Consider the following 26,463-nt stretch of genomic DNA (forward strand, 5'->3'; position numbering starts at 1 on the left):
ACCAAACCTCATCTGCATATAGTGTCTTACATTACAGATGAGTTGGGAAAATACCACTTCCCTCCTACTGCTCTCCAAATAAAAGGGCTCCACCCAGAGCAGTCTAAGCCTTTTCTGTGGCCATCCTGACCCGGCAGGCTTTAGGACTGCTTGAGGATTTCAGCTGAAGGGTGTTAACAGCATGAATGGTGGAAAACCTTGTGTGTATACTTAAGTGTGGAACTAGAATGATCTTAAGTGAGCAGGGGCTGGCGTTGTTTGTAAAAGATACAGACACCTCTGCCATCATCCACTCCCTCCTGTCATTTGTGGGACAATTGCTTTAAACTCACCGAGGTTGGATTTCTCCACCCCAAACCTGAAGCTGCTTGAGAATTTAATAGACTTCAGGGATGAATAACGTCTGCAAACCTGAACTATATTCTATGGTCCTCAGCAGTACCTGAATGGGATTTCAGATGTTGCTTTTGATCTATAAAACGCTAAATGGTTTGCTTGTGGGAGAGAGCCTCTCTTCCTGCACAGTGCTGCTGGTATGGCCACCCCTGGAGAGGCACCAGGTGGAGCAGGGGATTTGCATCAGGAGGGATTCACTCTGCTCCTTAATGGAAATCTCTGCCTTGATCTCCACCTCTGTATGACTGAGGGGTTAAAAGAAACTGCTGGATTTACATTTCAGAAGAACTGTTGTCAAATATAGTAGTAGAGAATTCTGAAAGGCAGAGATAGGTTCCATTCCTCTGCTGTTTGAATTGCAACAAAAAGACATACCAGGCACTGTAAAGCTTCTAAGATGCAGCCACCAAGCAGCTAACCTCGCCGAGAACAGAGGTACCTGATGCCATTTACTTTTCCTTTTGATTCCATCAGCAATGTTTCTGCCCATGTTGCTATTTTCTGAACTGAAGGTTCAATATTTGAATGAATCTGGAACAAGGCATTTCCTTCTGATAAGTGCATTCAAGAGAATGGGCTCGTGTTTGTCTAATGATGAACTGCAGTGAATTCCAGGAGGAAGGACTAATAGATGACATTTACATTCATCCATGTATTAGAGACTGGTTTGAAAAAAAATAATCAGAGGAATATATACAGGTAAAACTGTTGAAGGTTGCTGCTTTTATTTCAGATCAGAATGCAAAACTGCTCTGTTTTTTTTTTCCCCAGGTAGATGTGTTTTACAGAAAGATGTTGTCTTTTAGTAGGCAAAGCTTCATTTTGCTTATTAAAACATAGCATTTTCTCCTTCAGTCCCTATTTCATTTGAGATCTGTAATGGTGTAAACTAGGTAATGGCATAACACTGATTTACAGCAAATGCAAATAAGTTTTCTGGTGTTGGCCTTTCTGAAGAATAACAGTAGTAAACAGAAAGTCAGCCTTGGCTTAAGCAAGGGCCAGCTCCAGTGTTTTCACTGACATTAATTCTGATTGCTCAGTGGTACACTTGGGGTTTTTTCATTGCATGTTGCCATGATCAAACACATGGCAGATGTATTTCCCAGTCTGTTAGCACCTTGCAATGAGCCATTAACATGTGTTAATGTTTATCTCCCTCATGTCTTTCTTCCAGGAATTATGTCTGATCACCAGTTTGGAAACCAGTTTATGTGCAGTGTGGTTGCATCCCACGTGAGCCATCTCCCGACTACAAACCTCAGTTTTGTTTGGATTGCTCCACCTGCAGGGACGGGTTGTGTCAACTTCATGTATGTATGCATTCAGTGACTATGAGAAGATAATGAACTAGTCTAATCTGTCTCCACATGGACCTTACAGGTCAAGGAGTCAGTCCTGCAAAGTGTAGATATCAATAAGAAGCAAGAATACTGAGTTATTTGTGGATAAAGAGTCTTCTGTGCATAGTAGAACCTTGAGGAAAACTGCCAACCCTGTGTTTCTCTGTTGAAAAATGTGTGATCTTTTAAATATAATTCCTTTCTAAAAATAATTTCCTTTGTTGATCAAGTTGTAGCAGCTAGATTCTGTTTTTTTAGAGCTGCTGAAGAAAAAATGAGATATGAGATGTATGCAGCTTTTCTCCATACTCTTGTTTATTCTCTTCCTTTCTCAGATTCTTGTTTACCCTGATGTTCAAGATTAATTCTTGGTTTTAGCTTGCACAGTGACTGTGAATATACTTGTTTGTGAGATGTGACACACACCCCAACCCACCCCGAGTTGAGGGGTTTGAGCTCAGCATATAAAGAGTTGATTCATTTTCCCATGAGTGTGGGGTTTTACTTTTGTTTGTTTTCTCCCCCATGGTAGTGTTGTGGGTTTGGGTTGGTTTTTGGTGGGGTTTGTTTTGTTGAGTGTGGAGGGGTATTTTTGTTGTTTGTCTGGTTTGTTCATGTTTGTCCTTGTTGAAGAAGAACTGACAAACAACTCTTTAGAAATACCAATACAACTATGACTTCTGATACTCCATAATGGCATATGTCCTGAGTGAGTACTTGCCTACCTTGCTTTCAATGGAAAGTTCATCTCTGGCTTCAGCAGAAACAGGGTTAGGTCAGCACTGCCCGGTTTTGTTTCCCTGTTTGTATGATCCATTACTCACCTTATCAGCAGCAGCCCCTCTTCAAAAGCAGTGGTGTTTACACTGTGTTTCAGTCACAGTATCACAGTATCATCAGGGTTGGAAGAGACCTCACAGATCATCAAGTCCAACCCTTTACCACAGAGCTCAAGGCTAGACCATGGCACCAAGTGCCACGTCCAATCCTGCCTTGAACAGCCCCAGGGACGGCGACTCCACCACCTCCCCGGGCAGCCCATTCCAGTGTCCAATGACTCTCTCAGTGAAGAACTTTCTCCTCACCTCCAGCCTAAATCTCCCCTGGCGTAGCTTGAGGCTGTGTCCTCTCATTCTGGTGCTGGCCACCTGAGAGAAGAGAGCAACCTCCTCCTGGCCACAACCACCCTTCAGGTAGTTGTAGACAGCAATAAGGTCACCTCTGAGCCTCCTCTTCTCCAGGCTAAACAATCCCAGCTCCCTCAGCCTCTCCTTGTAGGGCTGTGCTCAAGGCCTCTCACCAGCCTTGTCGCCCTTCTCTGGACACGCTCAAGCATCTCAGTGTCCCTCCTAAACTGGGGGGCCCAGAACTGAACACAGTACTCAAGGTGTGGTCTAACCAGTGCAGAGTACAGGGGCAGAATGACCTCCCTGCTCCTGCTGACCACACCATTCCTGATGCAGGCCAGGATGCCACTGGCTCTCTTGGCCACCTGGGCACACTGTTGGCTCATGTTCAGTCCTGGGGCGTGCTGCGGTGTACAGAACATGCATGGCAGAAACCTGAAGGTATTCTTGGTTGTTGCTTGGAGCATGCATAGCTGCATTCTGGATTCAGAGACAGCAAACTCTCTTGCCTTGCTGTACATGAAACTGGTAGGGTTTAGAGGTCTAATCTTGCACTGATCAGCCCAGCAACCCAGCTGCTCCCAGCAGCCTGGCCCAGGCGTCTGTCAGTTTCAGTGGCTTTACAAATTGCCTCAGTCCATGGTGTGAGGAGGCTCCATTGGTGATACTTTTGTCTCTTTGAGGATGAGCGATGTGATGCAGTTCTATCAGTTTGGTATCCTGAAGGATAAATTCAGACAAGTGGAGCAAACACAAAAGTCAGTGTTTGCTCCAGGTTCACAACTGGCTGCAGAACTTCTGAGTAAATGTGATACTCAATGAAAGGGAGTGGAGGGAGGAGGAATATGTTTTACCTCTAATCCTCCTCCTCGTTTTTTTTCAGTTGTTCACACTTTCTTGACACAGCTGTTGTTTCCCCTGCCTACTAAATCACAAGTTGCCAGTAAACAAAGCTATTTTTTGTGTGTGTGCAGTGTTAGTCTGCCTGCCTTATCCAGTTCTCTGACTTCAGGATTTTCAGAGTTGGTGCTACCTTGTTTGTCTCCATTTGCTTCTCTATATCAAATATTAAACACAACATTTTAACAGTTTAGACTAAATCTGTCTAAATTTAATACAAATTAAATTACTTTTGAGTTTAATATAAAATATGTACAAAAGGCATTTGAATTTATAGACAACAGTGCAATATAGGTAAGAGCTTCCTATGCTGTTTGTTGCCAGCACATCAGTGGTTCAGATCAGCTCATTAGTCTTTGACCTCTCTGGGGATGGATAATAAGGTTGTTAATTAGCACAAGCTTTGGTGTGTGATTTTTGCAGTGTTGATCCCTCTCCCTGGACAATACTTGGGAAGAACTGGACAAAGATCAGCAGGCAAATCTCTCACAAGCCAGTATATGGCTAGCTTTTATTAACTGCTTCTCCTATTGACTTCCACTGGGAGCATGGAGATGGCATAGGGAAATCATGACCCTATAGCTGCCACAGGCAAAATTTGCTGCACCTATGCTTTTTAGTGCGCTCTGTTACATCTCAGTCTTGAAAAAACCTGAAATCCTAAGAAAAATAATTTGTGTGGGTTATATTGTCAGTCTGTCCTCCCCCATAGCTCTGGTACCCATTGGTAACCAAACAAATATGACAAAGGAGTTGAGATATTGAGCTGCTGAGTTTCATAACAACTAGCAGCCAGGTAAAGCTAATAGTAAATTCAGACATTCCCAGTCACAGGTCTGCCTGCTATGATGTGGTTGTCAGTAAATTGTCCAAAGTTTTCCTGGCATAACTTTGGCAGTTTCCAGCTACCAGTCAGCCATGCAGCTCACAGTATGGCTAAGGGGGATGGTTCCTGGTCATGCTGAGTTTACTGAAACAGCCAGTGAAGGACACCCAAAGTATTGCTGCTGTTGCAGTAAAGAAGAGCTAGTAGTTTTCATTCTCCGAGATGAGGTGAACTGGGATGCTGCAGGGAAGCATGTAGGGCTCAGTTCTGCAGGGTGGTCCTGTAATGGAGATGGAATTATTCCTGAGGATAGGAGATGCAGGTATGCAGCAGATGGGATTCACACCTTGTACAGCAGCTTGCCAGCACAATTTCTTTCCTGCTGAAAATTTCCTCATCTCTACAATTTTAGTTAGTTGAGTTACTTCCATGGCACAAAGTGGTATCGCTGCTGGGTCTGACAATGATGTTGCCTGTCTGAGCCATGCATCTTTCCTTGGGTCAGGGTTTCACTTGGAAGGCCTGATTTTACTGTGACAAGGCGTGGTGAAGAGCTTTGCACTCCATGGGGGAAAAGTAGCTGCTTCTGTGCGAAAAAGTTATGAACATTATGTGTAAGTTGTTGCTTATTCTGTCTCTCTGGTTTTGGTTTTGTTTTGTTTTGTTTTTTCAAAAAAAATCAAAGTACCTTTTTCTGGCTAATAACTAAATATTTAGAACCACCCTTTTATAAAATGAATTTCTAAGAGAAACACAGAAAGCTGCTGATGTCCCTGTAACAGATCTCAGTGTAATCTTTCGGTGTTTATTTTTTTACCATGGATACTTCTGGATGAGTTGATGGAATAAAAGTTAAAGTGCATCACTTATTGCAGAACAGTTTTCTTAGCAGTACCTTAGGGCTGTTTCAATCAGGTGTTGAGGACCAGAGGTTCTTAATCAAATTGCCAAGATCTGTAAATGCTTTTTACCACAGAAAAAGCAGTAGTCCTTTACACTAACAAGTAATTTCTCTGGCTGTGTGCAAATTTGTGAATTAGTATCTTAATCATCTTTCAGCTGAGTTGTACTGCTTGCAATTTCTACTCTAAGCTCAGGCTAACCTAGTTGAAGCCCAGCCTGTCAGGAGGGATAATAATGGCTGTTAAGCGGAGAGGCAGGCTGCGTTACGTCTTAGTGCTAAGCCTGTTGTTTTACAGATGGCTTAACTTAGTGGTTTGTAAAAGTGATAAAGCTGACCTACATTGCAAAAGCATATTGTGTTTTGACCATAGCATGCTCTATTGTAGAAGTTCAGCTGCTGCATTAAGTAGGGTAGGTTGCTATAGAAATTAGTCTAGAAAATAAGTATTTTCCTCGTAGCCATTTTTGTTACTCATTGAACAGATGCCTTATCCTAATTGTGCCTGTGTTTATATTCACTGTAACTTCGATTCATAGCGGACTGAGCTTCTGCAGGCAGTGTCTTGTATCTCATGTAAGAGATGTGTCTTATTGCAACCCGTCTTAAATTGTGACACAGGGAGAAGTGCTTGCAGGTACTAAATATACTAGCTTCTGTCATCTGACACCTAATTAGCACAGCTCATGGTGCAGACAGGAATAGCTGTGAGGACAGAGGTAGGAGAAATGTGATTGCTGAGCCAGGGCACTGGCATATCACTTCTGAAGCAGGGGCAACTGCTTCTCAGCAGAGTTCCTGGAAAAGGTTCAGGACTGGATGCTGAGGTAGACAGCTGAACTACTGAAAGAAACCTTCAAGAGAGGAGATGGTTTGTTTTTTTTCTGAGAAGTATGGCTTTTCCATAATCACCTAATGATGCAACTCCTTTCTGGGAAATTTGAAGTACTCTGCTCCAGAACTGGTCTTTTCATGTGTTTAAGCCTGTTTCTGGAAACTGAAAACTGTGTTAATGTACAAGCTTGAAATAGTATGTTGTACAAACAGTGCACAACACAAATATTGTGAGTGAGAGCTTTGGCTACCTATTAAAAGCATTTACAGAAAACCTATGATAGTAATTATGGAAATATTGAGTAGACATCCAAGAAGGTTTGCTGTACAGGCTGGGGACAGAGTCACTGGAGAGCAGCCAGGCAGAAAGGGACCTGGGGGTACTGGTAGATAATAGGCTGAAGATGAGCCAGTAGTGTGCCCAGGTGGCCAAGAGAGCCAATGGCATCCTGGCCTGCATCAGGAACAGTGTGGCCAGTAGGACAAGGGAGGTTATTCTTCCCCTGTACTCAGCACTGGTCAGGCCACACCTTGAGTGCTGTGTCCAGTTCTGGGCCCCTCAATTCAAGAGAGATGTTGAGGTGCTGGAAGGTGTCCAGAGAAGGGTGACAAAGCTGGTGAGGGGCCTGGAACACAAAGCCTATGAGGAGAGGCTGAGGGAGCTGGGGTTGTTTAGCCTAGAGAAGAGGAGGCTCAGGGGTGACCTCATTGCTGTCTACAACTACCTGAAGGGACATTGTAGCCAGGTGGGGTTGGTCTCTTCTCCCAGGCAACCAGCAATAGAACAAGGGGACACAGTCTCAAGTTGGGCCGGGATAGGTCTAGGCTGGATGTTAGGAGGAAGTTCTTGCCAGAGAGAGTGATTGGCATTGGAATGGGCTGCCCAGGGAGGTGGTGGAGTCACCGTCCCTGGAGGTGTTCAAGAACAGACTGTATGAGGCACTTGGTGCCATGGTCTAGTTGACTGGATAGGGCTGGGTGCTAGGTTGGACTGGATGATCTTGGAGGTCTCTTCCAACCTGGTTGATTCTATGATTCTATGATTCTATTAGTCCTCTAGGCAGAATGGGAAAAAGCTTATATTAACTCAAGGAACAACACTCCTCTTGTACAGTACTGAGCTAAACTGTCATTTAAAACACTATTTACTGCTATTTTCTTGTATTTGAAGGAAATACAGAGACTCAACTTCAAGATTAAGTACACAATTATGTTTACTCTATACACAGTCATCACACACAGAGAGATATTAAAACTGGAAAGTAAACAGAAAATAACAAATATGAGAATTACAGTCTCTTAGGTCCTTCATATTTCCATGTAATCACTCAACTCTTAATTATATAGTCCTGTAAGTTTTTGGTCCTCATGATGACACAGAATTGTACAATTAGATAGCTTATTGCTTGCTGAATCCTAGTTGTTGCTGTGATTTGCAGTCTTTGCAGCCTGTCAAAGAGTATGCCATAACACACATGGAAACCAAAGTGCATAAGCAGCCTTGGCGGCAAGGTTCTGTTGAGCTCCAGCTTCAATTAAGCACCACCGTTCTCTTCCCAACCATTATTGTATTGTAAGGATGAGAGGGGACATTTCTTACCGCTCTTTTCAATGTTGTTTTGGACTCTGTTTAAGATAAAGGTTGTACAGGCACCAAATAAGATGGAAGTCCTAGTTTACAGACAGGGTAATTCTGACATTGGCCCAATGTTACAGGTTTGTTTTTCTCTAGTGATATAACTTATGCCTTGTGGAAAAAAAAATCATCAGGACTTGTTTGTTGATGATGTGCCAGATTAGTGGAGCTATGAAGAAAAATTACCCTTTTGCTTGGTTTTCCACTTCCCTGGGTAGGGGCATTGTTGTACTGTCAGTCAGCATTAAGTGTAACATTCTGGAAATCACAAGCCAATAGTTGATTCAGATCTTGGCTCTGCTCTCATGCCCTATTTTGATGTGGTGCCCAGATTACCTTCTTTATCCTCTGTGTTTGTTAATTTCCCACTGAAATGCAAACACTGTGCATGGGATCATTGTCTCTCTTCTGAGTATGATCCCAAGCTGCATAGACCCAACTGACTCCGCAGAATTACACTGAGCTTGTCTACTAGTCTTGTCTGAGTTTCATCAATTTTTGTGGCACTTGAATAAACAGAGGTGGCCACTGAGGATTTTTGGGTGCTCTCAGAATTGTTATGAGAAGACAGTAGCACAAAGTGTACTATGATAGCAAGTATCCAGATGTGTTTGGAGCACAGAGAGATAACCACAGAGCAGGATAGAAGTTAGCATTTTATTTTCCATTCTTTAAGAGTGTTTTCTATTGTTTTCAACTGAAGGTGGAATATGTAGATACTCCCAGCTAGGTCTTTATGTGGCAGCTGTAACTCCCTTGAGAGTTAATGGGAGTCCAGTTTTGTTTCACAGACATCTAGGATTTGGCATTGTTCTGCACCCAGGAGGAGATAGCTGCAGGTGTAGGTCTCTATAGCTCTGCTAGTTTCACAGGGAATTCAGAATTATTTTAGATATGATTAGGCAGCTGAATGAAGCCCTCAGTCTCTACTGACCAAAATGGATTGCTGTCTAGTTCCCATGTAGGCCTTTGATGAATAAAAAAGGCAATTTTGTAAGATTCATAAAATCTTGTGGGGTTTTGCCCTTTTTTTCTTGGAGGTAAAGCCTATTATCTGATACTCTCCTAGATGTCTGATAAACCTACTAAAAGCACGCTTTAATGGGAGGAGTGTTCAGATTTTAACCTTCCCTCCAAGTTTGCAGACAACTGGCCATTTGCTGTTTTAGGCTCCTCAGAGTGTGTAGTTGCAAGAAAAACAGACCCAAAAAAGCCAAGAAGAATGGGCATGTGGATAGTTCTTAAAAATAAAAGCGTGGAAACTCTCTTGCTAAGTTAGTTGGACGTAACTAAAAGAAAATAAACGAGCCCACAAAATGCTGTTTTCACCAACATTGTGTAAAGCCAGAATAGAAACTGCAAGATGATACAGTATTTGGACAGTTTATTTTCTTCACATGATAGAAATTTAATATATGTTATGTACTTGTATGATAGCAGAAGGCAGCTCAATATAGCCTTTGGCTACTCTGTTAAGATTTTGGCATGGGTCCATGTAAGACTGGCACCTCCTGCATGAAACAAAATTAAATTCAATCATTTTCTACTGGTATTATCTAACTAATGAAACAATCATGGCAAGAATTACTTTCCTTCTCACATTCATTTGGCAGTTCTAGATGCAGAGGTTAGATTTTACTTTCTTCCCTTTCTGAGCAACCTACCCCTTATTTTTGTACGTGAACTCATCAGTTCACAATCTGTAACACAGTTACCAGTAGTTGTATTTAAAAATCTCTCTAGAATGTTGTTTTTCTCTCTAAAAGTTAACTGCAGGATTATTTTTCAGAACACATTTTAGTTTATCAGCAGCATGGGTCTTTGTTTCCTTCAAAGAGGTGCTTTGTCTTCCCCTTTTCTCAAGATGGCTTAATTTTGAAAACATGACTGGACTATAAAGTGTATTACACACACTCCAGTAGTTTGCTTCCATTAGGAGGTTTTCTTGTGTAACAGAGGAATTAAATGGAATATCTGTTGGCTGCTAACAATCAATCGATAACAAACCTTTCAAAATGACATCTCAGAAGAATGCTTCATGAAACAGCTCCTGTGAGTCCTTTCAGGAAGGCTGTATGAAAAGCGAGCAGTAAACATACCCAGAACCATTCTGCAGGGGTAAACATGCAGTGCATAAAAGCATGAGTACAGGCAAAGGAAGGGGACAACTGCAAGAGATGCTTTAGGAAGCTCGATTTCACTGCTGCAGACAAGCCCATACAATCAGATACTGCATACACATGGAAGCCCTTTGTAGCTCTGGAATTACCCCCCTCCCCAGCTGACTGAAAGGGTCTGATCATTTCAATGTCACCTCTCCAGCAGATAATACAACAAGTGTCCGGTGCATGAATAAGTTTGAGATAAGTGTATTGTTTGTATGTTTCTCTGGGAAGCATTGAACTTCTTGTGAGGGACTATTAAGAAATAACTTCGAGAAGAGCTCAATACCACAAGATGCTGAGCGCTGGCCTCGATCCAGCAGAGCAATCAGGCATGTCCATGCTGTCATCAAAAGCCTAGACAACACTTTTTGTACTTTTTAAAATTAATGCCTTCAGATGAACTGTTTGAAATTTTGCTTCGTTTGTGTAGCCAGCCAAGGACACGTAAGGATGCTCGCTCTGTATTCTTAGTTCACACAAGTTAACTTTTCCCACCTTATTTGTTTGAACTTTAATGATCTATGGGTTATTATGTAGACATGCAGCAATACTCTGAAGACTTCTTATTGGAAATGTAACAAATACAACATCTTATCTTACAGCCTTCTAAATAGTACTCTTAGCTCAACATAGGCTGTTTCACCCAAGTAGTATCACAGTATCATCAGGGTTGGAAGAGACCTCACAGATCATCAAGTCCAACCCTTTACCACAGAGCTCAAGGCTAGACCATGGCACCAAGTGCCACGTCCAACCTTGCCTTGAACTGCCCCAGGGACGGTGACTCCACCACCTCCCCAGGCAGCCCATTCCAGTGTCCAATGACTCTCTCAGTGAAGAACTTTCTCCTCACAGTAATGTGCACTTGAGACATTTTCTGTGAAAAATGTGCCTAAAGTCTTGAACAGCAAGCAGGTCTTTCAAGTAGACAGGAATTTAAAATTACAGGTTTGAAGGGATTAATAATGGAAGGAAGTTCACCTGCTTGTTGTTTTTTTCAGTAAGTCAGCAGTTTGTGACATTTTGCCCACACACTAGCTGCAGTCAGGAGCCAAAATCACACTCCCTAAACTCATCCAGCTCCTGTTAGTGTTTATGTAGAGGATTATAACTGATAGGAGCAAATTAGATTGCAGAGCTCTCTTAGACATTTAAAGAGCCACATCCTAAATGTGCTAAATTACAAAAGGTAAACAGCTGACATACTTCCATCAGTATCACAGACCATGTTGCAAAGTAGTGAAGATGTTAGGGCCATCATTTGAACAATGGTTTTAACAAGCTGAGAGAGAGAGTATGTATGGTGAGTTAAGCTGTAGAAAGCCTTTCTTCTAAATCCAGATGTAGGCATTAACTCACATATTTGAAATGGCATGCTTATTTGCTAAGTGCAAATATGGTTAGAAAAAGGCTTTCCTGACTGGGGATAAAAACTAGAGTACTCTTTAATTTTGGTTACTGCCAAGCTCATTTCAACAACCACAATAGTTATTTGGCTCTGTACCAAAAAGTGGCAATACAGTACTTACATGTCTATGGATCAAAATTAGATGAAAAATTGCTGTTTCTCATCTCCAAAGCCATTTGCTGCACATTTTATAGGCCTCAAGATGCCTTTTGTAATGTGTGATAACAGAGCCAACTGAAGCATCTGCCTGGAAAGAGATTACTTTAATTATGGACTCAATGTCCTATTTTCTGCAAGTGTTCCCCAGAGAATTTCTTGCTGCTGGATGGGAGGTGTTATGATGCACATTAAAACCTACAAGTCAAACAAAAGAGGTTGTAAAAGTGAGACAAGGACACCCATAAAGTCTCCAGTTGTGTATTCAGTGGCTAAAAATATCACCCTGAATTGTGTGATGGTAGCTTTTAAATTAATCTAACACCTGCTAAAATAAATTTCCAATAATGTAGAGGAAAAAATGAATATTAGAAAGATTTTATTTTTTCCTAATCCAGTTACCTTCAGTAAAATGGACTACCTGTGAAAGTCTTTAAAATACTCATGTTTTCCTTTCATTTTTTTCTATGCAGTAGTAACAATTAATGTGGAGAATGCAGCAAAGTGGTTTCTTGTTAGCTTCTATTTTTGTAACATGCAGAGTATCTTGTCATTAAGAATTCATTTGCCTTCTGCTGTAGTATCATTGATCACAATTAATTTACTTGATATTAAAGGGGATGTGCTGTGTGCTGCTATAGAAATTCTGTGTAAATCACCATTGATGTAGCACAGCTTAATGGCTACTTAAAATATTTGTCTTTCTCTCTTTATCAGCTTGAAGAAAGCCTAGAGGTCTTCATTAGCAGCTGTTGTGGTATTGAACTAAAAGTTTTTCTTTACACAAAATACTATGGAAGAGCTGTAAAGCTGGCTTGAAGATGCTGTGACAGTATAAGAGGTACTGGGAACTTCCCTAGAAGACTGACAAAATTAAAAGGGAAAATGATGCCTCTAAAAGAGTGTGAAGTTTAAATAACATAAAGTGTTTGAAGTGCACTTAAATCAGATGGTCATATCTGATTGCACTTGGGAGCACTGCCTCTTAGACCCAGTTATTAGAAAAGTTTGTTCTTTAAACAGTGAAGTGGAAGCAATGCTCATCATCTGTAAATCTAACATGAACTAACACTAGAGGTTCTTCAGCTTACTAGTTTTATAGTAGCTGTCTTTACTAATACAAAACCATGTCTGAAAAGGTTGTAATGTAGTCAACGTTCCCCACTCTGAGTGAAGGTTGTGGGGAGATGCCATGGCTTAGTGAGTGGAAGAATTTACCTGGCCATAAAGCTTCCAGCTCTGGGAGGACTTCTGCTTCTGGAGGATCTGAGCATGTTGGGCAGAGATCTCATATGCCTCTTCTTCATTGTTTCCAACACCATTTCATATGCTTGAAGAATATGAATTCCGAGCTTGGTAGCAGTAGGTCTGTTTGGGCTGTGGGTTTGCTCATTAACTCACTCAAGGTAAGCTTCAAGCTGAAATAGTGATGATGGTTTTACCTGGAGCCATTGCAGGCTAGGAGGAGCTGGAGCTCAGCTTTCTCTTGTGTATGACCTGGTGTGACATCCTGAAATTTGTGTGCTGGTACAGATAGCAGGTACCTGTGCAAAGATATACGGACTCTAACCCCATGGAAGAATGAAAAATTAGAACTCAGATTCCATGTTGATCTGATAGGCTTTTTCCTTCATTTTTTTTAACTCCTTCTGCTTTCTTCCATCTGTAAGAAACTGCACAGTGCCAGGGTTTAATGGAAGGTTTTGTCTTCTAAGTGAGTGGGAAGAGCCCTACTCTGTGAAGGAAGGCCCTTGGGTCAACGTGGGAATTGAGTCAATATTGACTATTTTTTTTAGGCTTACTGCTTTGACTTTTGATCTGTTACTGAAAAGATGGAAGAAAGAGTCAGTAGCATCCCTGGTTTACTGAAGTAATTGAACCACTTTGCTTGGACCTGTATTCATGATGTTGTTGAGAGGTAGATGTGCAGGAGGATGACTGGTCAGATACCAGTGTCCATTCAGGGACTTTGGGGGAGACCCTTTCCTTTCATCAGGCTGTGGAAACTGCACATGCCTGGGAATCTTGGAGTGAGGCTTTCTGGTGCATCTGAAGCTGGGCTCCCTGGGCTGCTTTCCCAGGGATATGTGCCCTACATACTGCTACCCTTGCGGCACATAAGTCAAGCTGAAAGCCATGTGAGGTTTCTACTGTAATGTCTGCAAGGACAAACATTTCATCTGTGACACTTTACCTTGCCAGCAGCTATGAAATCTGTTTGGGTATTTTCCTGCTTGCCAGAGAGTGATGACCTCTCCTTTGGGTGAAGTGCTCAGCTTTGGAGCTACTCTCCCTTTGCTCCTGGAACTGGCACTGTTCTGTTGGTCATAGATGTTGATGTTCTTAGGCAGAGCTTTGTGTTTTAAGTCATATGGACAATTAGGTCATCGTTCCACTTATCTATGAGTAAATTGTTGTCTTCTTTGTTTCAAGGATTTTGTTTTGGAGTGACCTCCACATAAAATAAGACTGGACCTCTGTTGTTACTTAACATGGTGAAAACATCGTTGCCTCACAGAATGGTGTTGTCCTTTGCAGTGGCTTTGAGCAATGTGTTTCTTACTCTGTGGAGCCCTCAACTTTTTTACTCGATTTTTTTTCCCCTGTTGTTTTCAGCAAGAGAGTCCCAGAGTCAAGTGAGAAAATGGATGAAAAAGGCAACTTTGCTTCTGAGTTGCTCTTTGTGCTATTTGCTAATGTTGGCCGTAGCTCACATCCCTACCCTCTAGTTTAGCTTATCTGCAGCAATCACTGCTGGGAGGTTTCTGCCCATCTGGCATTTGTTTTTTATGTATAATTTCATTTAATGTATAATTTCCTCCTTTTTTTTCTAAAGTCTCTCCCAGACAGCACACAGAACACCTATGTGAGCCCTTTCTCCTTCATATGAGCTTCAGCTGTGCCAGGAACACACTGAGCAGCAGTGAGCAGCTTCACAGGCCTGGCTGAGCACTGCTGTCCTTGTGGATAAGTTGTGCTTCCAGAAAGTGCAGATTGTTTGATGTTGAGGCTCCGAGAAGGAATACATTCCTCATGCATCTATTTGAGTGTATTTAGTTATACCTTTAAAGAGATGATCATTGTGACACTGAAGCCAAATGTAAATCTTAGCTTTGCAGTGCCATATGGCCAACCTGTAGACACTTAAACACAGGGAGTTTGTGCATCAGCTTGCTAGAGTGATGTGTGGATAAGCAGATTGTCATAAAAGTCATTAGTTTCACAACATATAGATTGCACTTGGGCTTTTGGTTAAGCTTTTAAAGGTTGATCTCTTAATGCTTTGTTGCGATGCAAAAAAGCATCTCAGGAGGATACTTTATGGTTAGGAGTTGTTAGTGAGCGTTGGATGAATGAAAGAAAGATAATTTTAGAAAAAAGTCTCTCTTTTGCTAGTATTTAGTATATGTCAGGAATGGTGATTTATATTTCTAAGAACATTTCCATGGTTGATTTGTAACCCATCAGAGATCTAACTAGTAGCTAGGTTTACCGTTTGTGAGTATGTTCAGAACTCTGGGATGCTTTTGGCTACAAGACTAAAAAAAAAAACCAAGAAAAATAATCAGAAACAGGCATTGACAGATTGCATAGTGGGTACAGATCATAGTGGATTGCACTTGTAGATGTAGCTTACTTGAAGTAATTTAGTTTGCTAAAGGATGTTTATTTGCATCAGCAACTCCTGGTTCTCAGTGTATCTGCCTCATAGGTAGTTAAACTGGACATCAGAACTGGGATTTTGTCTCACTTTTGGCAGCAGGGCTTTTCTGGTTCGGAGTGTGACTTGCAATGTAAATTCTCAGCTGCAGCTGTCAAGGAGTGCCAAAGCCAGGACAGAGTAATTAAACCTTCCCAAGGATGATCCCTTTACTTAGGAACCAGTCCTGCAACTGCAGTGCTCTTGACTTCCGAGGCTTGGGGTGTGTGTTTTGGGGCTCACAAAAGGTTTATGAGCTTCACTGGGTTTCTAGGCAGTAACAAGATCATAAGGCTTAATGTTTGCTAGTGCTGAAAGCTTTGCATTAGTCTGCTTAGCAGTGCTTTTATATCTTTAATATTTTGGGTTATATTTGAAAAAAAATGATGAATAGAACTTTAATAAACTATCTTGGGGGGGAATTTTAATTTTTTTTTTAAATGTTTTTTGTGTTTGTTTGTTTGTTTTCTTTAAACTGACAATATAATAATGTTATTAGGAAATATTTGTGTGAAAGTGTGAGCACAGAATACATTTCATGGTTGATTTATAAGCCCCTTGCAAATATGGTTCATAATGAAATTCTGACAGACCCTTTACAAAATTAGCATAAAAATCAGCAGTGTCAAAATACCTGTCATGCCTGTGCATTCCTGCAGATTTGCTCTCAATAAGCACTTGCCAAAGGCAAAGAGCACTTCCAGCCAGAGCTGGGCAGCATATGGAGGAGAATGCACCCATAACTGCCTGCTAGGCCTGTATGAAGTTCATAGTCTGTACGGGTGAGGTTAAATCAGCTGTAGTGCTACCAAAAGAGCATCAAATGAAGAAGAGCAGTCTTCAGCTAAGGCAAAACTTAAAAATAGAACTTTTGCTGTTGGCAGTATTTAATTTCAGAGGGTTTTTTTTTAATTAGGAAATATAGCTGAGATGGTAGCTACAAAAACAGTAATGATTTGGGCTGTCATTCATAGAAGAACTATATCTTGATATTTATATCTTTATATTTTAGTGGTTTTTTTTATTCTACAGCTGAGCCTGGTCTCTACAGACTGAAGTCCTGATGCTTTGCCAGTATCTAGTGCTTGCGTTATATGAGATTAGTTTCTGCTGTGCTATTTTTTTGGGAACCTTTTAATTTTTGTGCAAAGGACCCATTAGCAAAGCTGGATAACTGGGTCAGGCTCAGAATTTTTTATGCTGAAAAGTGTGGGCTGTGGTCACCCCAGATTTAATGCATGTAACACCAGCGGTTTTCCACTAGAATTTTTGAGGGCATTATACTGACCTCAATCTGCTCACGCAACCGCTGAAACGTATTAAAGTGCAAGAGTACTTTGCAGCTGTTAGTATGCATAGGGCTGTTGGAGGCTGTTGAAATAAAAAGCAATGGGAGAACCTACAGAGAGCAGCGTAATTGTTGATCTCCCAGAAACTGGTACACAGTGATGGATAGATGAAGCTAAATTTTAGCGTCAAAGTTCAAATATATAGAATATAATTAGTATAGAGTATATATTCTCCAAGCTCTGTAGCTTGGAGAAGAGGAGACTGAGGGGCAATTTCATCAATGTTTATAAAGATGTATAGGGTGAGTGCCAGGAAGATGAAGCCAGGCTCTTCTTGGTGATGCCCAATGGCAGGACAAGGGACAATGAGTGGAAGCTGAAGCATAGGAAGTTTAATTTAAACATGAGAAGGATTATTTTCACTGTGAGGGTGACAGAACACTGGAGCAGGCTGCCCAGGGGAGTTGTGGAGTATCCCTTTCTGGAGATATTCAAAACCCATCTGGACACGTTCCTCTGTGATCTGGTATAGGTGATCCTGCTCTGGCAGGGGGGTTGCACTGGATGATCTTTCGAGGTCCCTTCCAGCCCCTGACATTCTTTGATTCTGTGAATTTTATTCGTTAAAATGTGGTTCAAACAGTGTTAGGCTAAGTGGCAAAAGTAATTCCAGGTAGGTTAGTTGAAAAGAATAATTTACTTTGTTTTCCATTGGCAAATCATTAGGATTACTTTGGGAAATACAAAAATGGGTGGAAACAGAAAAATCAATCTGGGGAGTTAAAGAGAGGAGAGAGCTTGTGGTGAGACTGCAAAGCTCCTGGGGTCCGGTTTAAGTGAGACCTTGGAAGAGTTTGTGCAGAAAATGAGCACCCTGCCCACAGAAATGTTGGAAAAGGTAGAAATCACTAAGAGACAACTTCAGGATTCTTCCCAAGATGCTGTGTTTGATTTTGCTGTGGCAGTCCTTAAATTTCCAGTATAAAAATGTCAGATTAGGAGGTACCACAGTAACCATTTGCAGATTCAGTAAAGAGGAAGACCTGTTTGTGCACCAACCTATGTGAGCAACTTCCCTGGTGGGCTCATGTGGCAGGACTGGGCTGCAGTTTCTGGGGAAGAGAACTTCTGTTGTTACATCCATGGCACGAGCCATGATCTGCATGACAGGATCACAATTCATCTTTACAGTTGCTACCTCACATATTGTACAGCTTATGAAACTGGTTCTCTAAATAATTAAAAAACTTATTAAGTAATCAATGTAACTTGAAATGGGTTTAGTGTTTCTCAGACACAGGCAAAAAAGACACATAGCTCACACTGAGTAATTGCAGAAAAGACAATACTTAGAGAATCATAGAATTGTTTGGGTTGGAAAAGGCTTCTAAGATTATCAAGTCCAACTGTTGACCTAACACCAGCATGGCCACTAAACCATGTCCCAAAGTGCCACATCCACACGTTTCTTGAACACCTCCAGGGACAATAACCCCACCACTTTCCTGGGCATCCTGTTCTAATCCCTGACCGCTCTTGCAGCAAACACATTTTTCCTAATCTCCAACCTAAACCTCTCCTGGCACAACCTAAGATTGAAATGAAATTCTATTTAAATTTTAAGATTGAAATTAAAATGCTAGGAAGCAGGCCATAAGAATCAAATTAGCTTGTTTCCCTGCCAAAACCTCTTAGCATTAGCAACTCTTCACCATCTTTAGTGTCAGGTAATTGGAAAATTCATCATTTGTTGCCCTCTAATTTTATTTTTTTTAAGGAAAATGTTTCCTCTTCTCTGGACAAAATTGTGCTGTTTGAAATCCCATTGCACAAGGCAGTATTTAATGAGTAGAGAGCCAGGCTAAGCATAGTGTGTCTGTTGGTGTATGTGTGATCTTATCATAAAATCATAGAATGCTTTAGGTTGGAAGGGGTCTCAAGGTCTGGATGGCATCCCTTCCCTCACACAATACAGGCTGGGCAGCAAATGGCTGGAGAGCAGCCCTGAGGAGAGGGACTTGGGAGTGCTGGTGGATGAGAAGCTCAACATGAGCCAGCAGTGTGCACTTGCAGCCTGGAGGGACAAGCAGATCCTGGGCTGCATCAGAAGTGTGGCCAGCAGGTTGAGGGAGGTGATTCTCCCCCTCTTCTCCGTTCTGCTGGAGTACTGAGTTCAGTTCTAGAGCCCCTATTACAAGAGCAATGTGGAGATGCTGGAGCATGTCCAGAGAAGGGCCACGAGGATGCTCAGAGGGCTGCAGCACCTCTCCTATGAGGACAGACTGAAAGAGTTGGGGCTGTTCAGTCTGGGGAAGAGGAGGCTCCGAGGTGACCTTATTGTGGCCTTCCAGTATCTGAAGGGGGCTTACAAAAAAAGCTGGGGAAGGACTTTTTAGGATATCAGGGAGTGACAGGACTAGGGGGAATGGAGCAAAGCTGGAGGTGGGTAGGCTCAGACAGGATGTGAGGAGGAAGTTGTTCAGCATGAGAGTGGTGAGAGCCTGGAATGGGTTGCCCAGGGAGGTGGTTGAGGCCCCATCCCTGGAGGTGTTTAAGGCCAGGTTGGATGAGGCTCTGGCCAGCCTGATCTAAGGTAGGGTGTCCCTGCCCATGTCAGGGGGGTTGGAACTAGATGATCCTTGTGGTCCCTTCCAACCCTGACTGATTCTATATATGATGTGATTTGATAAAACATCTCTTGGTCAGAAGTTCCAAATTTTTACCAGGGATGGCAGGAATGTATAATTTGCTGCATAAGTAGTTTAAGTATTTTAGCATAATTTAGAGTAAATTAATGGCATGCTATTTATTACCTGGTGTTCTACAGGTGTGATTTATCAAGCCGCGCTCTGCGCTGCTTGTTGCTTTGTATTCCCTGTGTAAGAAGTCTCATCAATATCATTAAATGAATTCACAGTGACACCGCTCTGGAACGATGGCTTTTGGTACAAGCGTAACAGAACATAAATCAAGAATTATGTTTAATTCATAAGAGGCTCCAGTCTCTCATTTAGGGTGTAGGCTGGGCTAGAAGGTATCAAAACCACGCTTTAGAATACCCCTTCTGATTGCATTTCAGGCCTTCTCTGTGTGCACTTATGCTCTCTGTGAGAATAATATATAGCAGTACACTGCAGTTTGTCAAGAGACTAACATTTGTGTGTGTTTATTTGGGTGCAAACGGTATCATTATTTTTACCCCAAGCCAAAAAGGAATATATTTACATGAATGTACTTTAAATTATTCTTAAGGGAATATACAAATTTAAAGATAAGTCTCTCCTATTCTGTGTAATAAATACTATTGCTGATTATTTAAATTATGCTTAAAATCACTTTTTAATATTCATTACTGTTATTTCTGCAGGGAGAGGAGTACAAATATAAATAAACCCTCATTTTAGTCTCTCTTTACTTACTGCTTTAAATTCCTCTTGAATTAGTGCACTGAAATCCAGAGCATCTAAAAGGCTGCTAAAATATTTATCTAGTATAGGCTTACTTTTTATTAATTTTATGTAAATATTTCCCCTTAAACTTTTGTAACAAAGCTATTTTTGCAAAGCCTAAATTTAGGACTAGGGCTGACTTGAGAATGTGCCTTCAGCATTGTTCTGAGTATATGTGACCTCTTGGCAGTGCCATTCACATCTAGTGGTAATTTTGAAGCGTGAAGATTTAACTCTTTGTGCTGCTGATGCAGTGTATTGGAACTGTTGATTATGCAAGATCTGTGGATGACTCCAGGGCTGTTGTTTGCTAGAAGTTTGTTCATTGCCAAGCTGCAAGAAGCGGGATGTGGTCTCTGATGTTTTTTGGAGTTACCAAAATAGCTATCATGTATTCTCAATGTATACCTGAAAGGAGTTACTGTCACAGGAGAATACTAAATTAAAAATAGAAAAAAAAACATACTTTATGAAAATGAAGGAATGCTTCATAATTCAGGATGTTCATAATTTTAAATGTTCTCAGCAGAAACCAAGTGCTATAAACCAAACAGTACTGAGAGAAAAATCAGATTTCAGTCTTCTTATGTCACAGCTTTCAAGCCCTGTCCTGTGTGAAATACTAATTTGGAATAAGCATGAATCAAAACAGTAAAGAGTTGCATCTGTGTTAGTCACCACAGCTTGCCATCACTGCTGCCTGTCTGGTGCAGTGGAGGCAGGACAGGGCCCATGGGCTCTGCTGTCCATTCAGTAGGGACAGCAATTCTCTTTCCTGTGGCCTTGTGACAAATGGCAAGCAGAAGTGCAGTCAGCAGGAAGTATAGAAGATGGTTTTATTTTCCATCTTATGTGACTTCTCTCTCTGAAATGGTCACAAAGTATACTCTATATCATCACTCAAGATACAAAAATGAGAAGAAAATACTTTATCTGCTCTAAGTCATGCTTTTATTGTTTCAGGGGATGAAAACATCAGTCTGATTTGCTTTCTTGGATGCAAAAGAAGCCCATTACAGAGTTCTGACATACCTCCCTAGATGGTATTTCTGTTCTCTTTATAGGGCTAGGGCCACAAAGAGTCAAACGGTAAAAACTTTATTGACAGACAGTATTTGACCTTATTGCTGAGATTAAAACATTTTAGACTGAGGGAAAATTCAGTTTAAAATACAATAAATCTTTGTTCACAAAGCAGGAAGAATTTTTTTTTTTCTGATATCCTCTTTTTGCCTTGGTTTTGCAATTTCAAATTCTAACCAGTTTGTAAACAGGATTTAGATACTATTTAGAATTAATCATAGAATCAACCAGGTTGGAAGAGACCTCCAAGATCATCCAGTCCAACCTATCCCCCAGCCCTAGCCAGTCAACTAGACCATGGCACTAAGTGCCTCATCCAGTCTTTTCTTGAACACCTCCAGGGATGGTGCCTCCACCACCTCCCTGGGCAGCCCATTCCAATGGGAAATCACTCTCTCTGTGAAGAACTTCCTCCTAACATCCAGCCTATACTTTCCCTGGCACAACTTGAGACTGTGTCCCCTTGTTCTATTGCTGGTTGTCTGGGAGAAGAGGCCACCCCCCACCTGGCTACAACCTCCCTTCAGGTAGTTGTAACTCTTCTAGAAAAAAAAAATATTCTAAATGTGAAAATAAGGAATTCCCATTAGTATCTTATTGATTTGAAATCTTCCCAAAATGCTTTGTCCTGAACACCTGCTTGGCTCTTCTTTCCCCCTACAGTGATATCTTGTTGGCCCCCTGACAGGAGAAAGATACCACCAATGTGGCTACAAGTGATGACCCTGTGATGGTTTGGGTGTTCCCCACCCCCCCACAGTTTAGAAATTACCCAGACTAGTCTCAGCCGGCTCTGGGAATATAAATGAAGCTATTTATTTACAGCTAGCACAATATACAAGCAGATATTTACAGTATATGCAGTTACATACAGAAATATACAAAGTAAAAGGTAATACAGGAACACAACTCCCCTCCCAGAAACCTGAGTCCCCAGGAGGGGCTCTCAACCACCCCTGCACCTTCCCCCTGCCCCTCTCAACCTTACCCCAGTCCTAAGGAAGAATAGAGGTTCAGCCAAGAGCTTAAGAAGCAAAGGTTAGTCCAAATGGAAGGTGAGGTTAGGGAGTAAGATGTTGCTCAGCCAGCAGCCCAAGGCAAAGAGTGAGGGAAAATGGCGAGAGTGTTACCCAATGTTTTCATTTCTTCTTCCCAAACTCCTTTGCGAGACTCTGAGGGGAGTAGACATCACCACTGTTTTCCTTTCACAGCCTATGATCTAGTTCTTCTCACCAAAACATTCTACTCTGGTTCAAACTAGCACACATGGCTTAGAAATCACCACTCCTTGTTTCAGGAAGGAAATGATTGCATCCACACCCCCACTGCATGCAAATGCATGGGGAAAATGCAGTGAGTTAAAGCACTAACCAATGAGTTCATCACAAACCCCCAAAGCAGTGTGGTCTACTATCCTTGACTTCAGGAGTGCAAGGCATTAGACATTAAATCCTCTTTTGAAAGTGAATTCCCATAAATGAAAATAGGATTTTCTTGTTCATTTTGATACAAGTTTCAGAAGTGTTCATCCATCCACAGAAAGTTGTTGGGTTTTTTTTTAAGCAAGAAGTGCAAGGTGCAGTTCCTTTCCAAAACAATTCAGCAGGACCAATATTTATGCTCTACAGAATAAACCTTAGAATTTTAAAAACAAATACTTTCTGAAACTTAATGCATTTTCTTGTGCATAAGAAGTCTATGAGGCAGAGCAGTTTCAGTCATGCTTCCCAAAACCAACAGAGCAAAAATTCTTTAGAATGTTCCTTTTGATAGACTTTTGGGAAGAAGAAATAGCTATGTGGAAAATATTGCAGAACAGGTTTGCACAACATGGCTGACAGCTGCAAAAGGTGAAGGATTCCCTACATTTCCTACACTTCCACAAAAGTGAAGTATTCACCTACAGCAAGACAACATGGACATTGTTGTAGCAAGCATAGATGAGAAGACCTGAGAGTAGAAACTTGAATAAGATTCAGGTTGTAGTTGATTGAATGTATCTAAGAATGTTTGTGATCTTTTCTATTTCTCTGAGTTTACAAATTCCTGTTATTTTTGTATATTTTAATTCAAGATCATTAAGAGAGCCAGAACAATATTTAGGTGCAATATGTGATCTCCAAGGTTACTTCCAACCTAAGCTGTTCTATGATACGTTGACAAATACAAATAAATGCAACATTTGAAATTCTGAAGCTAAAAGACAGATGTAAATACACGCCCACTAAGTATTATTAATATATAAACTCAGTTTAAATGCAAGGGATTGGCTTCAGCTCAATTAACAATCTAAATACATCAATAAAAAGAGATTAATAACAATGTCAGGCAAGGAATCCAAACTTACTTCGAGCTCCCTGATTGAGGCATCCTCAGAAACTGATGCACCTGGAAGCTAAAGGCCTGGCTCACCAGCTGTGTATGGAGACATTCTAGTTGTTGTTGTTTGCAATATAGTGTTTTTCATAATCTTCTATAAGAATAACGTAGCTCAGTTATCTTTGCCAGTGATTGAGGTCTGCCTGCTTCCTTAACATGTGCCAAGCAAGTAGTGCTGCTCTTCTACAGCACTGGTTTTGGTTGCTGTTCTTGGATATGTCTTATTCTAAATTGGTACTCGTGCCTCTGCCAGCCGTGCTCCTCTGTCAGCTAACAGTTTACTGCTATTCCTTACATCTCTCTGATGGGTTTTACTTTAAGCCTTCTGACTCACAGCCACAGCCGTCGCATCCATAGGGACAAGGTGCCTCACAGCTTATGGGATGTTGGTTTTTTATTTCAGTCACATGGTGTGTAGACATGGTAGGTATAGGCTGGATATTAGGAAGAAGTTCTTCACAGAGAGAGTGATTTCCCATTGGAATGGGCTGCCCAGGGAGGTGGTGGAGGCACCGTCCCTGGAGGTGTTCAAGAAAAGACTGGATGAGGCACTTAGTGCCATGGTCTGGTTCATTGGTTAGGGCTGGGGGATAGGTTGGACTGGATGATCTTGGAGGTCTCTTCCAACCTGGTTGATTCTATGATTCTATGATTGGTTTTTTTTTCCCCAGCAGTCAACAGCTGTTTGGTTTTGCTGGGATAGTCTCAGACCAGCCATGGGCTGCAGGCCATAGCAGTTCTGAGTCAATTCTGAGAACTGACTTGGGTTGGCTCTCAGGTGTATCCCAGACAATCAGCATCACACGCTGTAAACGAGGAAGTTTGCTAAGAACAGGGGAGACTCTTAGTAGAGTTTCTTGCTTTTCTTAGTCTTGAGGACTGCCTTCCCAGGTGTTGTGAGTGCTGTGCTTTTGCTGAACTGAGTATAACTTTATGTGACTATCAAATCTGGTACCTGTTACTGACTCATCTGTAAAGATGACGCCTGGTATCTGGTCAGTTTTACCTTAGCAGAAGTAATGCAGTGTCTTGAGGATAGGATGTCACTGCTCTCCATTACCTGTGGTAAATACCTGGAATGTTTTTACTTAAGGGAGTGCTCAGAAGAACGGGATCTGGGGGGGTGGGGTGTGTGTGTGTTTAGGAAACCTGTCTGATTTACCCTGCCACAGGGTAAGAGAGCCAGTGGCATCCTGGCCTGCATCAGGAATGGTGTGACCAGCAGGAGCAGGGAGGTCATTCTGCCCCTGTACTCTGCACTGGTTAGACCACACCTTGAGTACTGTGTTCAGTTCTGGGCCCCCCAGTTTAGGAGGGACATTGAGATGCTTGAGCGTGTCCAGAGAAGGGCGACGAGGCTGGGGAGAGGCCTTGAGCACAGCCCTACAAGGAGAGGCTGAGGGAGCTGGGATTGTTTAGCCTGGAGAAGAGGAGGCTCAGGGGTGACCTTATTGCTGTCTACAACTACCTGAGGGGTGGTTGTGGCCAGGAGGAGGTTGCTCTCTTCTCTCAGGTGGCCAGCACCAGAACAAGAGGACACAGCCTCAGGCTGCGCCAGGGGAGATTTAGGCTGGAGGTGAGGAGAAAGTTCTTCACTGAGAGAGTCATTGGACACTGGAATGGGCTGCCCGGGGAGGTGGTGGAGTCGCCGTCCCTGGAGCTGTTCAAGGCAAGGTTGGACGTGGCACTTGGTGCCATGGTCTAGCCTTGAGCTCTGTGGTAAAGGGTTGGACTTGATGATCTGTGAGGTCTCTTCCAACCCTGATGATACTGTGATACTGTGATTCCTGAATTTATCCTGAGCAGTTTATGGGAAATGTCTCTTCCTTAATGGTACAGGGGCATTGTACTAAGTGCAGCGGTGGACTTAATACCCAAAGTTGCCTTGCTGAAGAGGAGAGATTTGAAAAAAAAAAGCAAAAACAGGAAAAAAACAACCTTGGTTTTGTTTATTTTATGCAGATATCTTAAAAGAAAAAAAAAAAAGACTTTAAAACCAACAGTCTGTGAACAAGAATATCGGTCTTGAGAAGCGATCCTGTTCTATCATTAAGTGTTAGTTCAAGTTTGCTGGTTTATTAATCAACCATAAACTTCTTAGCTATGCAAATTGTAGATGATTTTGCCTGATTTCCAGCACCACTCTGTTGTGTACAGCACCAGATGTGTGAGTCTCTAATGAATGCCTTCATCTGGAATAGTTGGTGCTAGGGATTCCAGACATGAGAATTTGAGCTCCTGAGCAATATTTCATGTAACAGAGAAATAATTATTTCATACATTTGGAAAGTTCACCTTCCTGGCATCATTACTGGTCTGGATTCCCAGTGTATTCCTTTTGATTGGAAACTGTCATTAGCAGATAATTGAAGAGTCAAACTCTGGTTGTGTTTCACTCAGTACTGCCATTTTTTGTTCATCTGGGATATAGGAAAGCCAGTGTTGGGGCTGTGCTAAAGAGTCTCAGAACATCAACAAGATATTTCCCTACAAACATTCATTCCAGTGTTGTGCTAATGCTGCCAAGGATGTCTGAAAACAAATCTGTGCTCAGAGGAAAAATGAGTCAATAACAAAGAACTGAGACCAACCATTCATCCTGAAGTACTCGAGTTACTGCTTGCATTGTCTGGTACTTTGGCTTCTTTCAAGGCTGTGGTTATAAATCTCTTCATTAATGCTATACTTTAGGAGGACAGGGTTTAGAATTTGATGTCTTTTTTTACTAGTAGGCTTAAGGAACTGCTATCAACACGGTATCAAAAGCAGATGTTATGGCAGTGCAGCTTAGTGGGTAAATTATTTCTAAGCAAGATAAATCATGGATTGCTTCCTCGAGAGAAATGTGGGTTCAAATTCATTAGTGTTTGA

General features: G+C 41.7%; 1 protein-coding gene across 2 annotated transcripts in view; it reads left to right on the plus strand.

The window, feature by feature from the left end:
• The window catches only part of RELN (reelin), a 314,867-nt gene that overhangs the window by 90,019 nt on the left and 198,385 nt on the right, over window positions 1-26,463 (plus strand). For both annotated transcript variants that reach the window (XM_064142519.1, XM_064142520.1), the window contains exon 3: window positions 1,574-1,709. In XM_064142519.1, coding sequence (XP_063998589.1) covers window positions 1,574-1,709 — 136 coding nt within the window. The remainder of the gene's footprint in view (window positions 1-1,573; window positions 1,710-26,463) is intronic.

This window comes from Pogoniulus pusillus, chromosome 4 (assembly GCF_015220805.1).
Source record: "Pogoniulus pusillus isolate bPogPus1 chromosome 4, bPogPus1.pri, whole genome shotgun sequence".
Lineage (NCBI taxonomy): Eukaryota > Metazoa > Chordata > Aves > Piciformes > Lybiidae > Pogoniulus > Pogoniulus pusillus.